Raw genomic sequence first — 19353 nt, forward strand, 5'->3', positions numbered from 1 at the left:
ACTTGCTGCTGGTGCAATGGCCTGGTGGGGATAGAGTGTTCGCTTGTTATTCCGAAAGCGTGCTTGTACATCCCTGACATAAACAATGTAACATAAATATTAAATCATCATTAGCGTCAGCGCGTGCTGAATAACATCATCCACGCGCTACGTGTTGTACGTTCTGAACTCTCACGCATGGGTTGACCGGTGGTAACCTTTCCCCCTAAATCCTGGGGAAAGGCTATGCGATGACCTGACGTGACCTTGAGTTCACCACCAACATGACCTGAAATAACCCCCACGTGCCCCCATGTCGGGTGAAGGACGTGACTGAACCAAACACAGTACATGTCCTCAAACAACCCCGCACGTCCTCTGCTGTATGAAAACAACCTCTGCTGTATAATAGGTCGTTGGCTTTTGGAGAGTGCAATGGCTCGGGTTTCATCGGTCTGTATAAACGTGTGCCGAAATGTGTACTCCACAGGACCATGGAATACGTCATAGTACAGTCACGATATGTCAAATCAGGTCTCTGTGCACCGTCGGAATACTGACGAGTCACTAAACTTCGTGTACATTAGCTGAGACAACTCCGCAAGGAAATACGTATCTTATTTGTATATTATACTGTTATTCTGCAGAAAAACATACAATATGATATACAAGTACAATGTAAAATACGTTTTTTTTTCCTTTCGGAGTTGACTTTGACTTTGATATATACTTCACCGTGAAAGAGACTCAACGTTATAGATATTAGCTGTGACTTGTTGCAGTATTTTGTTATCATATAACCCTCCCCCGCGGGAAGCATTGGAAAACACCATTATGTGATATGTATGTCTAATGACGTTTCTATGATGAGATTATAAGGTCCTTTGTATGTCCTGATTAAATAAATTAATAGATACTTGTAAACTGAACATTCACATTACGCAGCTATGGCTATTCAAACTTCGAGCTAAACGTTAGAACACCATGGATTGCACTCCGATTTGCTCGATAACAACAACCCCCGGAGCACGCATTACAGAGCTACTGTTCAACAACACGCTGTCTACAACAAAATGATATATTCATGAACCATTTCTTGGGATACGTGCTTGTACTCTCCAAACAGATACCCGGGTCCTCCTTCAAATCCTGGCATCTCTGTGTATTCATTTTGCATTCCTACGCTTTGCCTGAGGTCGGCGGGGCTGTGGGTAGCCTGGATACCATCTGGGTATAGCCTCCATAGCGGGGTCTTTGGGGCCTTTTTTCGGCTCATAATACACTTTCCGAGGGGCCAAAAAAGGCCACAGAGAGCCTGCTATGGAGGCTACTTCGGGTAGTAGATCGCTCCTGTGTTCACTTCTGCTGCCCAAAATAACAGGGAAGCGACCGTGTATATACAATGAACGTCGGGGCGAACTACTATCCGGATGGCTCCCAGGCTAAACCACTGGACTACGCACTGTACGCCTTAATATTAATTCAGCTATCGTGGTGTTTGAACAACATATCGATAGATGGCGCTTCACTCCAGTTCAGTGCCTCGTTCATCGATGAACGAGGCAAGGAGAGGTGCAAAAAGCAGACGTGCAGACGAAGCGTTGTTGTTGTTGTCAAGATTTACCGCGAAAAAAACCTATGCGATTCCAGTTGTCTTAGGCCCCGTTCATACTAGGATTCGCGTATCGGGATATATCCGGATACGGCGTAAATCAGGATATATCCATTTGCGTTCATACTAGGGTTAACGAATCCGGATATGATTATTCGTGTCCAAAATAAGATCCGGATATATCCTAATTACACCATCTGATGCTGCTTGGTGAAGTCAAACTTAACTCTTAAGTAACGTTTGCTTTGGTGTAGCATGGTAAACGAGCTGCGTCGCGCAGGTAGATGATGCCAACGCCGAAATGAACAGTAGAAAAGTAAAGAAATGCAACCAAAATGAAGGAGTGTTTGCACGGCTACAAGTACACGTCTTCACACCTTACTAGAAAACTTGAAAATGATCTTTATTCTTAACTGACCGTTCTAGAATGTTCTTTAGAACAGGAGTTCGTACCTGCCAGGTGCGAACACCTACGACGCAGCCCGTTGCCTCATCCTTACCATGCTACACCAGGCAAACGCTACTTAAGAGTTAAGTTTGACGTCAGATCTGACAGTGAATCCGGATACGTGAATCCTATTGCGTTCATACCAGGGTTCACCCCGCAGCGAATCCGGATAAATCCACCTCCAGATGTGGATTCGGCGTATCCGGATATATCCCATAAAGATCCGGATTCGGACCGTTCATACCAGGGTTCGCGAATCCGGATTCACCGCGAATCAGGATATATCCTGATACGCGAATCCTAGTATGAACGGGGTGTTAGAGTGGACTCATTCCTCAGCTATTTACCGACATTTATCGCACCCCAGTCATCCCTCAGTAAGACATCTGGAGCCGCATAGTTCAAGCTTCTGAACCTTTATTTAGTCTGCCACATCGGTTTCGTTGTGTACAACTTCTTCAGTGGCTAGAGGCTTAATGACACAAATAGTTCGTGAAGTTCGGACTTTTATACTTTTCCAGTGAATAATGCCCTGGTATCTGTCTATGCATACCGCCCTAGTGCATGATGCCCAAACCATGGTCTCCAGCCATTAGACACTGCTTGGCCCTTGGATACTGTCTTTCGCGGCCGCCCCGATAGCGTTCTAAACGGCCGGAGCCATACCTCAGCTCGGAGAGTCGGTTCGACATGAATCCATTTCACTTATTTGATTCTTGAAATGTATTATGACAACTGCAGTCTGACCGCATTCCACGGCACTCCAACATTATTCGAAACATTCTTATCTCATTCGATGGAAAACCGAAACGGCAAGCAACTTCGAATCCTGCCAGAATGTGGCCCGAAGAATATCTGGAATGCAGTGAGAATTTCTAGAATGCACTACGAATTCCCAGGAATAGAAAAGAATTTTCATTCTGACGGCATTTTGGCGCATTCCTTCTCGTGTGAAGGGGATATAAGGTCCATTTGGAATTCCCACCCGAATGGCCCCGAATGTGGCACGAATTTTTCAAATACTCCATTCCGGCTGGTTCTGCTTGATTCCTGCTAATTCGATTTCAGTGTGAAGGCCCAATTACAAGGCGTAAAAATGTAACCTGCCAATACGGGTTGACATATAGCCATTGTAAACAAAAGTATATCCCTGTCTATAATGAACAGAAGGTTTCTTTCAGTGTTGTGATAAAACAACTTTATTAGATATGGAGCTGACGAAACACAGTTACAATATGCCTCTACATGTACAAACATCAGAATCAGTTTGTAACCATGTACCTACTATATCTACAGTTACAATATATCCGAATGCTACACATAACTCTGAAGTGCTACACTTACACGGTCCTAACTAAACTATATCTACAATTAGTGGTGCATACCTACACTTATATTCAGGTTCAGGTCTGTATTCAGGTCCAGCAGTTCAGGTTCAGGTCCTGACTTTAATTATGTGTGCTAGAGACTTTTTTGGATTGGGGGTGGGGGGTGGAGGTAGGTATAAACTTGCATGTTAGCATGAATTGGCTTGCAATGTGAAATATACATGTAAATTATATACAGCAAGTATAAACACAAAAAGGTCGGTAATAAACAAGCAATGTTTTTTTGTCTTATTCCAATGCAACTTTCACTATCTATGGAAGCTTTTAGATGATTTAGACCAAAAAGGGAAGGGAATATAAGTGAGAGATAGTTTTTTGCAAGTCCGGGCTTGGTTCCCGACATGTAATTCCTTTGGACGTGGATCTAAACGTTTTTACAAGTCCAATTCTAGTTCTGGGTTTTAGGTACGCACCACTATCTACAACAAAGCTAGAAAAAGACAATAGTAATGCTATTATCTATAGCTATACAGTAACAAAATGTTACACATGGCTCTAAAATGATACACATAACTTGAATTGAAAAAAATGACAAACAAAAGTAACGTAACGGAAGGGCTCTAAACAAACATAACCCTGTGACTATCATGCCTAAACTACAGCTACCATATTAGAACTTTATTAGTAGGTCTAAGTCTAACCCATTAAACATTCACAGTTACATAAACAAATAACTGCAGCAAAGCTTCTATCATGATGTTAATACATAAATTGTTATGAGAAGAAATCTTATTTAACATTCTGAGATATTAATAAACGAAAACATACAGGACAGCTACAAATACCAGGTAACTTCTTGTATAAACAACAAGAACCTCATATGAGGAGACCACAGTGAAACCCAACAACGTCAACAAGCCTCGTCATGATACTATGACATTGTCATTTGTGACTTATAAAAGACATCATAACCAGAAACAAACTCTTAATGAAAACTTACAACCTTATGCTTTAAAAATAATCGAATAGCCTCAACAGACTGAGTGAAGTATACAATGCAATAGCAAGTATTAGCTATGCATTACCTTCTGAAATGGACACAACGGATCATGGTATCAAGGAGAGTAAACCGAGCTCAATAAACCGTTAGCTGCCCATTCTATGTCATTCTTTCTCAAGACCTTGTCACGAGTGTGTTTTCTTGTGTTTCTTCAGAGCATTCAAATGTCTGAACTGCTTGCTGCACTCCTCACACCTATAGGGTTTCTCACCTGTGTGAGTCCGCATGTGAGTCTTCAGAGCACCCAGCTCACTGAACTGCCTGCTGCACTCCTCACAACTGTAGGGTTTCTCCCCTGTGTGAGTACGCATGTGTTTCTTCAGATTACTCAGCTGACTGAACTGCTTGCTGCACTCCTCACACCTATAGGGTTTCTCCCCTGTGTGAGTCCGCATGTGAGTCTTCAGGCTACCTGCCTCACTGAACTGTCTGCTGCACTCCTCACACTTATAGGGTTTCTCCCCCGTGTGAGTACGCATGTGTTTCGTAAGATGAGCCAGCTCACTGAACTGTCTGCTGCACTCCTCACACCTGTAGGGTTTCTCCCCTCCATGTATCCGCATGTGGACTTTCAGTCTACTCATCTGACTAAACCGCCTGCTGCACTCCTAAAAATAATCGAATAGCCTCAACAGACTGAGTGAAGTATACAATGCAATAGCAAGTATTAGCTATGCATTACCTTCTGAAATGGACACAACGGATCATGGTATCAAGGAGAGTAAACCGAGCTCAATAAACCGTTAGCTGCCCATTCTATGTCATTCTTTCTCAAGACTTTGTCACGAGTGTGTTTTCTTGTGTTTCTTCAGAGCATTCAAATGTCTGAACTGCTTGCTGCACTCCTCACACCTATAGGGTTTCTCACCTGTGTGAGTCCGCATGTGAGTCTTCAGAGCACCCAGCTCACTGAACTGCCTGCTGCACTCCTCACAACTGTAGGGTTTCTCCCCTGTGTGAGTACGCATGTGTTTCTTCAGATTACTCAGCTGACTGAACTGCTTGCTGCACTCCTCACACCTATAGGGTTTCTCCCCCGTGTGAGTCCGCATGTGAGTCTTCAGGCTACCTGCCTCACTGAACTGTCTGCTGCACTCCTCACACTTATAGGGTTTCTCCCCCGTGTGAATACGCATGTGTTTCGTAAGATGAGCCAGCTCACTGAACTGTCTGCTGCACTCCTCACACCTGTAGGGTTTCTCCCCTCCATGTATCCGCATGTGGACTTTCAGTCTACTCATCTGACTAAACCGCCTGCTGCACTCCTCACACTTGTAGGGTTTCTCCCCTGTGTGAGTCCGCATGTGAGTCTTCAGATTACCATGTGAACTGAACTGCTTGCTGCACTCCTCACACCTGTGGGGTTTCTCCCCTGTGTGAGTCCGCATATGAGTCTTCAGATTACCCTGCAAACTGAACTGTCTACCGCATTCCTTACACCCATAGGGTTTCTCCCCTGTGTGGGTCCGCACGTGTTTCTTCAGATGACAAAGCTCATTGAACTGCTTGCTGCACTCCTCACACTTGTAGGGTTTCTCACCGGTGTGAGTCCGCATGTGCTTCTTCAGATTACCCAGCTCGCTGAACTGCCTGCTACACTCCTCACACCTGTATGGTTTCTCACCGGTGTGAGTCCGCATGTGAGTCTTCAGATTACCCAGCTCACTGAAGTGACTGCTGCACTCCTCACACTTGTAGGGTTTCTCCCCTGTGTGAGTCCGCATGTGGCTCTTCAGGTGACTCCGTGTACTGAACTTCATGCTGCACTCCTCACACCTGTAGGGTTTCTCCCCTGTGTGAGTGCGCTCGTGAATCTTAAGAGCATAAAGCTGACTGAACTGCTTGCTGCACTCCTCACACCTGTAAGGTTTCTCCCCTGTATGGATCCGCATGTGACTCCTCAGACTACCAGGTCTACTGAACTGCTTGCTGCACTTCTCACACCTGTAGGGTTTCTCCCCTGTGTGAGTTTGCTTGTGCGTCTTGAGATTGTCAAGCCGACTGAATTGCTTGCCGCACTCCTCACACCTGTATGGTTTCTCCCCTGTGTGAGTCCTCATTTGTGTCTTCAGATGGTTAAGCTTACGGAACTGCTTGCTGCACTCCTCACAGCTATGAAGCGTGTTGGCAACCCCTCCAACCGAACCTCTGCTAACGCCATCACGGCAGCTCTTCGTTGTCGCCATCAAGTCACTTCTGTTCCTATTGTAAAAATATAATACAAGTTAGTAAAAAATCACGGTGATTTTAGCATTAGATACTTTGTTTAAGTTTGCAACACAACATCTGCTTGGAGCCATCCAAGTTATTAAAACATATGGCTGAATGAGTCATCGTTTCTCAACCCAAACATTGTTGCGAGTCATGCTGCAATCCGTGGATCTGGTGAAACGTGACTAAATGATCAGAGCATAAATACTTCATTCTTTACGGAGATCTCGGATTTTCTGAATAAGGTAATCCGGCAAAGCTACAAAGGTATTAAAAACACTTGCTTGCATGCGCGTCCTTAGTCAGGCCAAACCTTGAATATGCTGCAACAATGTGGGACCCATATACGTGGAAAGACAATGATAAATTGGACAGGATGCAGAACCAAGCTGGAAGATTCTGTACAAGCAACTATGACAGAGATGCTAGTGTCACCAAATGAAAACAGACTTGCAGTGGATGTCACTTGAAGATAAAAGAAAAATATCCTGACTAAGCATGATGTAGAAAATGACCACTCTCTTTAAACCAGCTCAGACAAGAATGTGAAACAGTCATGCTCTCAAGTTTTCAACCAATGCTTGATGTGTTCAAATACCCTTTCTTTGAAACTTTGAGACTTTCCTGGAACTATCACTGAGTAGAATTCGTTGCCATCAAGTACAGTAAGCGCATCCTCACTAGACAGCTTCCAACAACATTATTTTTGCATTCAGATGTGCAAAGGTTAGGTGTGACGGGGGGGGGGGGGGCTCCCTTGGAAATCACTCGTTGACAACTGAAGGACCACTCTACAAAATTGATGAATAAATAAACAAAAAAGTCGTTCAGTGTAATATAAGTTATCAGCTGCAGCCGCGCCGAGTGCCTGCAATGCTGGTTTGTTACAACTAAGGACGGTTCTACCGGCAATATCGGTCACATTTCCAAACCGGGCCCCGGCCGGGATGTTTTAAAAGTAAAAGTGTTGACCAAGGAATATACACATATTATGCCAATGACTAATATTGTTTACGTTTTTGTGTTTTGTTGCCTTTTATATCACATTTTTCGTTTCCGAAAGATACCCGGCCGGGCCCCGGGTTGGGAATTGTGACCCAGGCCTATACGTACTACAGAGTACAGACTGTGGAGACCCCCGGACCGGAATCGATCGTTGGTTTGTGTTTTTAAAGCATCGAGAGTTGACCACTTGAGATAAAGCACAGAGAGAGAAAATGACAGCAAATGTGACCATCATCCGACAAACCAAGCGGATAGGGAAACAACAGCAACAACATATCGGTACAGATACATATATAAAACCGTAAATCCACAAAACAATGTTCCCTTATAGTAGGAAGACTTTTGTTGATATTGGATCTTTCAGCGTGACGATTTAACATTTTGCGTCTAACTTGAAGGAATAAAATCTGTCCCCATTGCATAGCTGTAGCATTTTTGCAAATGAAAACTTCTCATCAATCATCGCAACAAAAAAGTTACCAAAATCTTCAAAGTTAACCAAGGATATCCTTACGGACAAATGCATTGCATTATACCCGCCTCTGACGTCATGCATCACATTACTGGCTATTTTGATGTTCTGTCCCGGTAAAAAGAAGATATAATCAGACAGAGTACACTACAATCAAACCATGTAATACGGGCAGAAAACAAAAAAGCTATTATTAAACAAGCTAACTCGTTTATGTCTAATCTGAAGCGTCGCCGAATCTGAAAGAAATTCCCAAAATCTTGCTAAGACCATGTGCTCTTGGTGCGGTCAATGAGGTTAAAATTAACCTCCTAGGTTCGGTAAGGTTCGTTTTAAAGAGGTAAAGAAAGGCAGTTGGTGCTGTTTTACATGAAAATCGGATTTTAAGTATCCAAGACAACGGCAACGTATTGTTTACTCGACTTCCGTTAATACACAAACGGCGTATTTGAGTTGGGCTAATACGCAAACAGTGTATTTGAGTTCCGCCAATAAACAAGTGCCGTATTTCAGTTCCGACAATAAACAAGTGGTGTATTTGAGTTCCGCCAATATATATACACAAGCGGTGTATTTGAGTTGGGCTAATACACAAGCAGCATATTTCAGTTGCACCAATAGTAAGGGCAATAGACAAGCGGCACATTTGAGTTTTACACAAGTATTAGCCAAGGAGCTTTTATCACGAAGCTCCTTGTTTTAGCAGACAGTGCAATATGGAAAGTGACGCCATTTAGACGGAAAATCACATAAAATTTTAAGCATTTTACCACAACTTATTTTCAAAAACACTATCATGACTATGGATTATGAATACGTACAGAGTACAGACCGTTGAGACCCCCAGACCGGAATCGGTCAATGGTTTGTGTTTGCTGATGCCTTCCTTTTGTACCACTGGCCTTCTGCGCAAACGAACCAGTACAAAAAGAAGCCATCAGCAAAGAAACAATCTATAAGCTTAACAAAAGGCCCAGACAGCCCGCTATGGAGCCTTTGTTTACTTGTAGTATCCAACAGACAATGCAGCCGGCAAAAGTGACGCCATCTGGGCAGAAATCACAGAGAATTTTTAGCATTTTACCAAAAGAAATAGAAAAGGAAAGAAACGTTACGTTATTTTGACATTGCTAATTTCGATATATTTATAATTTTCGCACGCTAGGTGGGGAGGACCCTAAACCGCGCGCCAGTCAACCCTTTTAATAGTGATATAAATTCTTTCTGGGAAATTTATTCTTTGGTCGGGGCCGATGGACGGAACTGACGTATGTTGTGTCTAGAAATGTACAAAAGTGTGTTTTTCACAAACATACGTAACTATGAGTACAATCTAGATTCTTATCAATTCTAACACAATATGTCTAGCTTTTGTTGAGTCCTGCACAGTGCTATTTGTCCAGTAGTCCCCGAACTACCCTAGTCGTTATCATCGTCCCACACAAAGAAAACACTATAAGACCATCGAAAAATCGTCACTTGTAGTTCTGTATAAGATCGTTACACAACCTTACACAGAGAGTCGTCAACACTCCTTACCTGGCAGTTATCCGCGATTAGAACAGCTCAGAACGGGAACTGGCGTCTCAGAAGGAAGAAAGACGAGAGAAGGCCTCCAGCGTCTGTTTCGCACGAACGAACAGGCGGAAATGCGCTGTGAATAACCCGGAAGTACAGGGCGTCGGGTCAGCTTCTTGTACCTGATTACCCACATCAAACTGATGATGACGTCATACCATGTAGTAGTCTTCACGGATTTTCACTCTCTCATCGATAACATCATACATCAATGTACCCATATCAACCACGCCACTAGCAAAGCTGGTAAGGTCCTAGGAGTCATTCGGCGCAACTTGACCCATTGTCCATCTAGGGTCAAGGCCACTTGTTACAAAGCGCTGGTACGGCCTCACTTGGAATATAGTGCCATCGTCTGGGACCCGTACACCAACAAAGGGATACAGGCGGTGGAGGCCGTCCAGCGCAGGGCAGCCCGAGTGACCCTAAATGACTACCGGCAGACTAGCAGCGTGACACAAATGCTTTCAGACCTGCAGTGGCGCCCTCTCTCCGAAAGGAGGAGGAACGCCCGCCTCACCTTTTTCTATAAAGTAGTCAACAATAATATTAACATAGACGCCAGCAATATTCTGAAGCCTGCCCAAGGGCGCACCCGGGGTAGTCACGACTTCAAATATCAACACATATTTGCACGCACCGATATCTACAAACATTCTTTTTTCCCACGCACAATTCCCGAGTGGAATGCCCTGCCTGGCACGGTTGTAAGCGCTCCCAACGTTGAGCACTTCCGTGCCAGGCAGGCGGCCTGCCCGCCCTAACCCGGGAGCCTCAGCTCCCCCCCCTACTTTTGCCCCTCGCAGGGTCATTTGGGGGTATCCTATGTAGATGTAGATGTAGATGTACTCTCCAAGCAGAGGTTTGTGGGGAAAATCGGATGAAAGAAAAGGTCACGATTTTCCCACCAACCTCTGCTTGGAGAGTAACATTGATGTGCTGAAGAAAGAACCACATACAATAAACCAACAAATACCTCTCCCTGTATATAACGTTAGTTCACTTTTATTCGCCGGGTAACCTATAAACAGGGTATACAAGGATATCAAGTCAAAGGACGGTACTTTCAAATTTTTTTTATATGTTGCAGTTTGAAACCACCATCTGTCGACTTGGTATTCCTAAATAAATTGTTCTTAAAAAGAACGGATAAAGGTTACCCGACGGATAAAGGTTAACTAGCGTTACATAAAAGTACTACTGTACCTATCGCTACAACAACAGAATGTTACTCTAGCTCTGGAATGCTAAACCTGTACTGTATCATAACTCATGCCCATCACCTCTACAGCTAGAATGCTCCCAGAGTAAAACCCAATTAGTAGGAATTATTATAACAAAGCTCTCCGTGAAGTTAGCTACCGGAATAGAGTTCAGGCAGTAGGTTTACCCCTTAAACACAAACTGTAACGATGAAACACTAATCCTAAAAAAGCTGCAGGCGAAATAACAGCGACACTATCATGAGTAATTAACAAGGTGCTGTCACATGAGGAAGAAACGAGATGGTCAAAAGACCGCAAGCTTTGTCATCATACTACTCATTATACTGGTGGCAAGATTAAAAAGCTAAAAATGATGACAAATAAAGCAAAAAAACTAGAACAAAACAAAGTGAGCTAACATGGTTTTATTGAATAAACAAGAACATACAACGGACCTATTTAGTATTACTCTACCAATGAGAACATTAAAACGTGCTGTAAGCCAGTACCTGCTCTATATACAGCTGAAATAACAGAATGCCACAAATAGCTCTGAACTGGAACAAAATAAACCATAACAGAAAGCTGTGCTAATCATTTCTACGGCTATTAGTATACCATAATAGAACTATATTCGTATATGTAATTTCAACAAATCTATAAGTTAAGCTAGCAACTGAAACAGAACTCAAATTAGTAGGTGTTACCTTTTAAACATATACCGTAACAATTAAGAATAATTCTAACAAGGAATATAAGTAAAATAACAGTGCAGTGATGCTATCATACGAAACGTAAACAAAGGGAACAACAAGCCTCATCAACATAGTACACAATGTACATCTACATGTATAATAATGGGACTAATAAAAGAGAAAACTATATAATTAGAAAACAAAGCAAACGTACTAAATATCACAAACTTCGAACGATCATCAATGAACTGGGTTTAGTACATATAAAGCATTTACCAATACCACCTATGATTTACCTTTGGAAATTGAAAACCGACAATATACCAAGGGCAATGAAAAAACTAAGCATTTGCTATGTACGTATGATCTAAGCGTCTGATTTTATGACATTCTTACGGACTTGTCACAAATGTGTTAGCATATATCCATTCAGCGCATCCAGCTTACTGAACTGCCTGCTGCACTCCTCACAATTGTACAGCTTCTCCCCTTGGTGGATGCACATCTGCTGTGTCGATGTGCATGAAGTTCTTCAGACTACCCACTAGTACCCAGCTAATTAAACTCCCAGCTGCACTTCTCACACTTGTAGGGTTTCTCCCCTGAGTGAGTTGGCATATGTGTCTTTGATGAACGAGCCTACTGAATTGTGAGTCTTAAGAATTGCGGACCCGCTCACAGAACTGGTTCAGATTACCCAGCTCACTGTACTAGTAGCTGCAGTCCTCACACCTGTAGGGTTTCTCGAGTGTGAGTTCGCATATGTTTCTTCAGACTACCCAGCTCACTGAACTGCCTGCTGCACTCCTCACACTTGTAGGGTTTCTCCCCTGTGTGAGTCCGCATATGTATCTTCAGATTACCCAGCTGACTGAACTGCCTGCTGCACTCCTCACACTTGTAGGGTTTCTCCCCTGTGTGAGTCCGCATATGTTGCTTTAGATGACCGAGCCGACTGAATTGTCTGCTGCACTCCTCACACGTGTAGGGTTTCTCCCCTGTGTGAGTCCGCATGTGTCTCTTCAGCTCAGCCAGCTCACTAAACTGCCTGCTGCACTGCTCACACTTGTAGGGTTTCTCCCCTGTGTGAGTCCTCATGTGTCTCTTCAGATTACTCAGCACGCTAAACTGACTGCGGCAATTCTCACACCTGTAGGGTTTCTCTCCTGTGTGAGTCCGCACATGGTTTTTCAGATCAACCAGCTGGGTGAACTGCTTGCTGCACTCCTCACATTTGTAGGGTTTCTCCCCTGTGTGAGTCCGCATGTGTTTCTTCAGATTACTCCGTGCACTGAACTGCTTGTTGCACTCCTCACACCTGTAGGGTTTCTCCCCTGTGTGAGACTGCACATGAGTCTTTAGATGACCCAGCTGACTGAACTGCTTGCTGCATTCCTCACAACTGTAGGGTTTCTCCCCTGTGTGGGTCCGCATGTGTCTTGTCAGACCACTCGGTGTACTGAACTGCTTGTTGCACTCCTCACACCTATGAAGAGTGTTGACAAACCCTCCAACTGAACCTCTGCTTGCGTCATCACTTCGGCTCTTTGTTGTCTCCATCTGGTCACTTCTATAACTAGTGAAGACGAATTGGGAAAAATTAGAATTTATCAATGGTATTTTATTTACATGTTTGCATCATAGAAAAATGTTAGGACACCACTGCATCTGCTTGGATTCATCCTGGCTAATGAAACATGTGACTGAACAATTCAAATGTTGCCGTGTTTGCAGCCCACGCACATTATGCACCACAAAACAATTCCTTAACTTGGCTAAATTTTGCAAGAATATGGGCCAGTCAGCTAGTGACAGGTAGATTTAGAGTCTAGTGCACACACACACACAAACATACATATACACACACAATCACAAGCAGTAGTGTGTCACTCACACACACACACACACGTGACGTACACTCACACATACACAGATGCGCATGTACACACACACACAGCAGTGTCACTCACACACAGGAGACGTACACACACACACACATGAGACGCACTCACACAAAGTAATGTGTCACTCACACACACGAGATGTACACACACGCGAGACACACACGCGCGCGACGTTCACACACGCGCGAGACGTACATACACATGTACACACACAGATGCTCACGTGCACACAAGCGCTTACACACACACACACACACACACACGCACACGCACACACACTAACTTACACAAATGCTCATACACATGTACAGACACATGTGTACACAAACATACACTCACTCACTCAGTTGGATTCTCCTGTCGATTTTTCACTCAGTCACACACACTCACACACACACACACAAACATACACACAAACAACTGCCTATGTACAGTATTAGTTTGAATCACTTTCATAATTTTTATTGTAATTTGTAGCCATATTAGCCGCACCATTATTTGGTGCTTTGGGTAGGGATAATACCACCCAAGGTATTACATGGGATAAGGAGTGTAGCCGGCCTTGGAGTGTTCATTTGTTGCCCAATGAACTTCCCTTGGCCGGCTACACGCCTTTGTCAGCTTTTACTACTATTATTAATTTGATGGCACCGTAGGATCAGCTTGAAGATTACCTTACACCCACAAAAGCATCCCCTCCAAACCTTTAGGACAGTGTTGATTTTCGACCTTTCAACAATTTGACGTCTAAATGAAACGACCTAAGTCATTTTCTACCAAATTCCCTCGAGTAACATTCTCCCCACCGCCCCACATCTCCAATAACAAACGTACCATCCCTGGCTATCAACAGGCACTGATGGACACCAGATGTGGGATAATTGTGGGTGCGAAAATATTCTTGGGCCGGGGCCGATGGAGGGGTTTCTGGCATACGGAACTCACCTACGTTTTGTCTTGAAATGTTCAAAATTCTATTTTCATACATACACATGAATGAAATTTGAATTTCATCCTTCTTATGTAACTTCAAACATAGCATACATGCCTTTTGTTGGATCATGTGAAGTATTAATCGTCGCTTTTAAGATATCCAATAGCCCCTACGCTACCCTTCTTGTTTTCACCGTTCATCGTCCCGCAAAAACAAAACACTAAAACCATCGCATAATCGTTACTTGTAGTTCTGTACTTCGAAACCGTCACACATCCTTACACCGAGAGACGTCAACACTCCTTACCTGACAGTTATCTTCGATTAGAACAGCTCAGAACGGGAACTGGCGTCTCAAACAAAAGGAATACGAGAGAGAGAGTCTCCGGACGGCACGCTCAGGAACGAACGGAAATGCGCTGTTGATGACCCGGAAGTACACGACTGGGGTCAATTTCTTGTACCTGATTACCCACAAGGAGCTAAAGATGACCGTCTGTAGGTGACCAGATGGCGCCAGGTCAAACTTAAAACTCATGACATGCGTGTATACTGTCTCTCCCTACTCTAGGATGGTAGTTGCGTATCGCATTTATACCTTCTTTAGAAATGTAAATGATACCCCCGGTGTGGTAGGGCTTCAACACTTAGTCTCTCAGTCTGTACATCTCGTCTTTTTAAGACTACATGTATAACACAATAGTTTATTGTCAGGAACCAAGGCCCAGAAGGACAAACATTAGACGATACATTTAAAAGAATACTAAGGCCACACTGACTTAATTTTATGGATGACATCCGCGTGCGCATTAGCTTTCACCTGTTGTCCAAAAAAATAATAATTCACCTCCTCCGAGGCTCCACGCAAGTCAGGAAATTGCCGACCCAAAAGGCCAGCGTATGTCTGTTTGTTGTAAAACTCCCGGAAGACACAAAGGGTCTTTTGTTTCTGGAATGTAATGTCTTAGGGAATGGTGCGCCCTGAGCAAGGATGGCAAATCATTTTCGTTTGAGCTATACGAATTGACATATTAGCGACCATTAGTAATGATGCGCACAACTGATGCAACTCTCTTATTCGTCATGCACCAACGTGTTGATAGCTAGGCGTTGTCAACAAAAGTATAACCGTCTCTAATGAATAATAAGATTTCCTCCAGTGTTATAATGAAAAAAAACTTTACTAGATAAGGAGCTGACTAAATAAGCAGATACATGGTACCTACACATCAAGAGCAGTTAATAACTATTTCTACAACATGCAACAAAGCAAGTAAAAATAACAGTAGTGATATTATAGATATAGAAGGAATAGATATTACAAAAGAACTTAACATCCTTAGAGTCTAGAGCTAAATACACAAGTGCATACAAGAGAACAACTTACAAATTTCCACCTATATGAGCATCATAATCAGTTTGTAACCTTGTAGCTACTATATCTACAGCTATACGGCTACAATAACACAATGCTACACATGACTTTGAAATGCTACAATTAAACCTGAACTGTAACAGAATCCATAACATAAAACAAATGTACGAGAAGATGAGCTTGTGTCTATTACCTCTACTGCTACAGTATAACAACTCAATTACTAGTAGTAGGTCAAACATCATGCACTGTAACATCTAAAAATGACAGCAACAAAGTTGTTATATAAAAAAAAGATAAGGTGCTGTGAAAAGACATTTCAGTCGACTTCCTAAAGCTGAATACACAAGCACATACAGGAGACCTACAAATATCTCAAAGTGTAAAAACACACCAAAACAAGTTTATGATCCTGTGCCGCCTATACAGCTACAGCTACAGAATGGTGCAGATAGCTCTAAAACGCTACAATTAAGTATTTATGTTACAGAAGGGACCTTAATGATCATAACCATGTGGCTATCATCTCTACAGCTACAGTCATATGAGGAGAAAACTACGTCAACTAGTATGGTCACCATACTATGATATTGTGACTATTTTGTACTTACCACTACCACCAATCGTACTAGCCTCAAAGGACTGAGTGTAGTATACAATGTAGTAGCAAATATTAGCAATGCGTTACATTCCAAAATGAACACAAGGTGACATTGTAGCAAGGAGTGTGAACTAAACTGAAAATACCGTCAGTGTCCCATTCTATGTATTAGTAGTATACAGAGCAACAGTACATAAAAGCTTCTAAAATGGACACAACGTAGAATTGTAGCAGGAAAGAAATGAACTCCATCATTTGGGGTGTATGTAAGAATTGGTCACAAGTGTGTTTTCGTGTGTCTCTTCAGAACTTTCAGACTACTGAATTGTTTGCTGCACTCCTCACACTTGTAGGGTTTTTCTCCCGTGTGAGTCCGCATGTGTTCTTTTAGATGATCCAGCCTGCTGAACTGCCTACTACACTCCTCACACCTGTATGATTTGTCTCCTGTGTGAGTCCCTATGTGTCTTTTCAGATGACCCAGCCGACTGAATTGCCTACTGCACTCCTCACACCTGTAGGGTTTCTCTCCTGTGTGGATCCGCATGTGTTTCTTTAGACTACCCACTTCACTGAACTCTCTGCTGCACTTCTCACAATTGTAGGGTTTCTCCCCTGTGTGAGTCCGCATGTGTCTCTTGAGATGACCCAGCCGACTGAATTGCCTGCTGCACTCCTCACACCCGTAGGGTTTCTCACCTGTGTGAGTCCGCATGTGACTCTTCAGCTCACCCAGCTGACTGAACTGCTTGCTGCACTCCTCACACTTGTAGGGTTTCTCCCCTGTGTGGGTCCGCATGTGAGTCTTTAGGCTACACAGCTCACTGAACTGCCTGCTGCACTCCTCACACCTGTAGGGTTTCTCACCTGTGTGAGTCCGCATGTGTTTCTTCAGCTCACCCAGCTGACTGAACTGCCTGCTGCACTCCTCACACTTGTAAGGTTTCTCCCCTGTATGAGTCCGCATGTGACTCTCCAGATTAGCCAGCTGACAGAACTGCTTGCCGCACTCCTCACAACTGTGGGGTTTCTCACCTGTGTGAGTCCGCATATGAGTCTTCAGATTCCCTAGCTGACTGAACTGCCTGCTGCACTCCTCACATCTGTAGGGTTTCTCCCCTGTGTGACTCCGCATGTGAACCTTCAGTTTACTTGGTGCAGCGAACTGCTTGCCGCACACCCCACACCTATGAAGAGTGTTGGCAAACCCTCCAACCGAACCTCTTTTCACGCTATAACGGCAGCTATTTGTTGTCGCCATCGAGTCTCTTTTGCTCCTATGGTAAAGAGAAAATAGAAGCAATGAAGAAAAAAACATTGTGAATGTAGCACTGGCCAATGTTACAATGCTAGGATCGTTCAGTGTTATAGAACCAGCTGCTGTCGCGCTGCGTGCCTGCCAAGCTGGTGTGTTACGCCGAAGGGCGGTTATACAGGCTATATAGATACAGAAACAGATGCCGCAAACAATAGACCCGGTGAAACGTAACTGAACATTATTGCTGCATTTTTCGCGAAGATTTCTGATTTTATGAATGAAACTATAAAAAAAAAAAAAACAAGTTTCCGTATAGTTGGAAGACTTTTGTTGATTTGGGATCTTCCAGCATGGCGATTTTGCGTTTGAATTGGACGAATGAAATTTATCCCATTGCCTAGTTCTAGCATTTTTGCAAATTGAAACAATTTGTACAAATTCACGTTGACTTCTTATCTATCATCGCAACAAAAAAAAGTTAGGCCTAGGAAAAAATTTTGTGTTTCTTGTTTCCCTACCAACCCTAGAAAAACCTGCCGACCCTAGACTTTTTGGGGTGGTCAGCGGAGTCACATTGCGTCCAGTTAGAGATTTTATTCAGCCTGCTTCCTATTGAAGTAAAAACACTGCTTGTCCAATCTAAATGCAGGATAGATTATGCATGTATACATTGAAAGACAAATGTCCTCATGCATTTCAGTTCACTTTGTTAAACTCTATTGCAATATTTCTCACTGGAGTTTTGGTCAGCCTAAATCCGTACCTACCGACACTAATTTTCAGGACTGAAACAGTTAACACAACTTTTTTTCCTAGGCCTTACCAGAATCTTCAAAGTTAACCGAGAATATCCTCATGGACAAATGCATTGCATTACATCATGCACCACCTTACTGTCTGTTTTGATGTTCTGTCCCGGTGAAATGAAGATATAATCAGGTAGGTAGAGTGCGCCACAACCAAACTATACCATATAATGATATACTATCATATCGTATAGGGAGCAAATAAACAAGTTATTATTCGTTTATCTGCCGCGTTGCCGATTCTGAAAGGCGATTTCCGAATCTTGCTGAGACCATGTGCTCTTGGTTCGGTAAAGTTCTTTTTGAAGAGGTAAACAGAGGCAATTGGCGCTGTTTTACATGGAAATCGGATTCGAGACGGGGCGAAACTCCCTTTCCCGGCACAAGAGAACCAAGGACGTCATTGAGACTCTAATGAGAGAACATAGCCAACATTGGCAATCGCCCCCCCCCCCCTTCTCCCCATAAAACAGCCCCGTTCGCAGACCGCAATGGAGGCTATATTAGAACAGAGGCAATCGGCGATGATTTACAAGGAAATCGGATTCCAAGTATCCAAGCAAGGCAACCATGCAAGACAACAGCGGTGTTTATGTGCAATACACAAGCGCATATTTGATTTCCGCCAATACACAAGTGGCGTATTTGCGTTCGGCCAATACACAAGCGTAGTATTTGAGTTTCGCCAACACAAGTTTTAACAAACAATCACAATGCCATTGAGAAAAGTACAGCTATTTGGACGGAAAATCGCGTAGAGTTTTCAGCATTTTACCACAACTTATTTTCAAAAAAGGAGATGAAACACTATGGATTATGAAATCAATACTGATATTTTAAGTACAGACGGTGGAGACCTCCGGACCGAAATCAGTCAATGGT

The 19353-nt window shown here is 43.2% G+C and overlaps 2 protein-coding genes across 2 annotated transcripts in view; both read right to left on the reverse strand.

Moving 5' to 3' along the window:
• Positions 1-4242: 4242 nt before the first annotated feature.
• LOC118409174 (zinc finger protein 91-like) lies at positions 4243-17675 on the reverse strand. The gene is made up of 3 exons (XM_035810043.1): positions 16689-17675; positions 5214-6629; positions 4243-5027 (listed from the first exon to the last, which is right to left on the reverse strand). The coding sequence occupies exons 1-3, from the start codon at positions 17666-17668 to the stop codon at positions 4553-4555; spliced, it is 2871 nt and encodes a 956-aa protein (XP_035665936.1). The 5' UTR covers positions 17669-17675; the 3' UTR covers positions 4243-4552.
• Positions 11325-19353, reverse strand: part of LOC118409578 (zinc finger protein 436-like) — a 39147-nt gene continuing 31118 nt past the window's right edge. The window contains exon 2 of the mRNA XM_035810695.1: positions 11325-13169. Within this exon, the coding sequence (XP_035666588.1) occupies positions 12320-13153 (834 nt within the window). The 5' untranslated portion in view covers positions 13154-13169 and the 3' untranslated portion in view covers positions 11325-12319. The remainder of the gene's footprint in view (positions 13170-19353) is intronic.

The sequence above is a fragment of the Branchiostoma floridae genome, chromosome 2, assembly GCF_000003815.2.
Source record: "Branchiostoma floridae strain S238N-H82 chromosome 2, Bfl_VNyyK, whole genome shotgun sequence".
Lineage (NCBI taxonomy): Eukaryota > Metazoa > Chordata > Leptocardii > Amphioxiformes > Branchiostomatidae > Branchiostoma > Branchiostoma floridae.

What these genes read in the sequence shown, in the direction of transcription:
- LOC118409174 (XM_035810043.1), bottom strand. Translation starts at nt 17,668, where the DNA reads ATGGCGACAACAAATAGCTGCCGTTATAGCGTGAAAAGAGGTTCGGTT. An exon ending in AGACACACGAAAACACACTT is followed by an intron (nt 6,630 to 16,688) that starts GTGACCAATTCT and finishes TTTTTACAATAG; the next exon opens with GAACAGAAGTGACTTGATGG. An exon ending in AAACACAAGAAAACACACTC is followed by an intron (nt 5,028 to 5,213) that starts GTGACAAAGTCT and finishes TTAGGAGTGCAG; the next exon opens with CAGGCGGTTTAGTCAGATGA.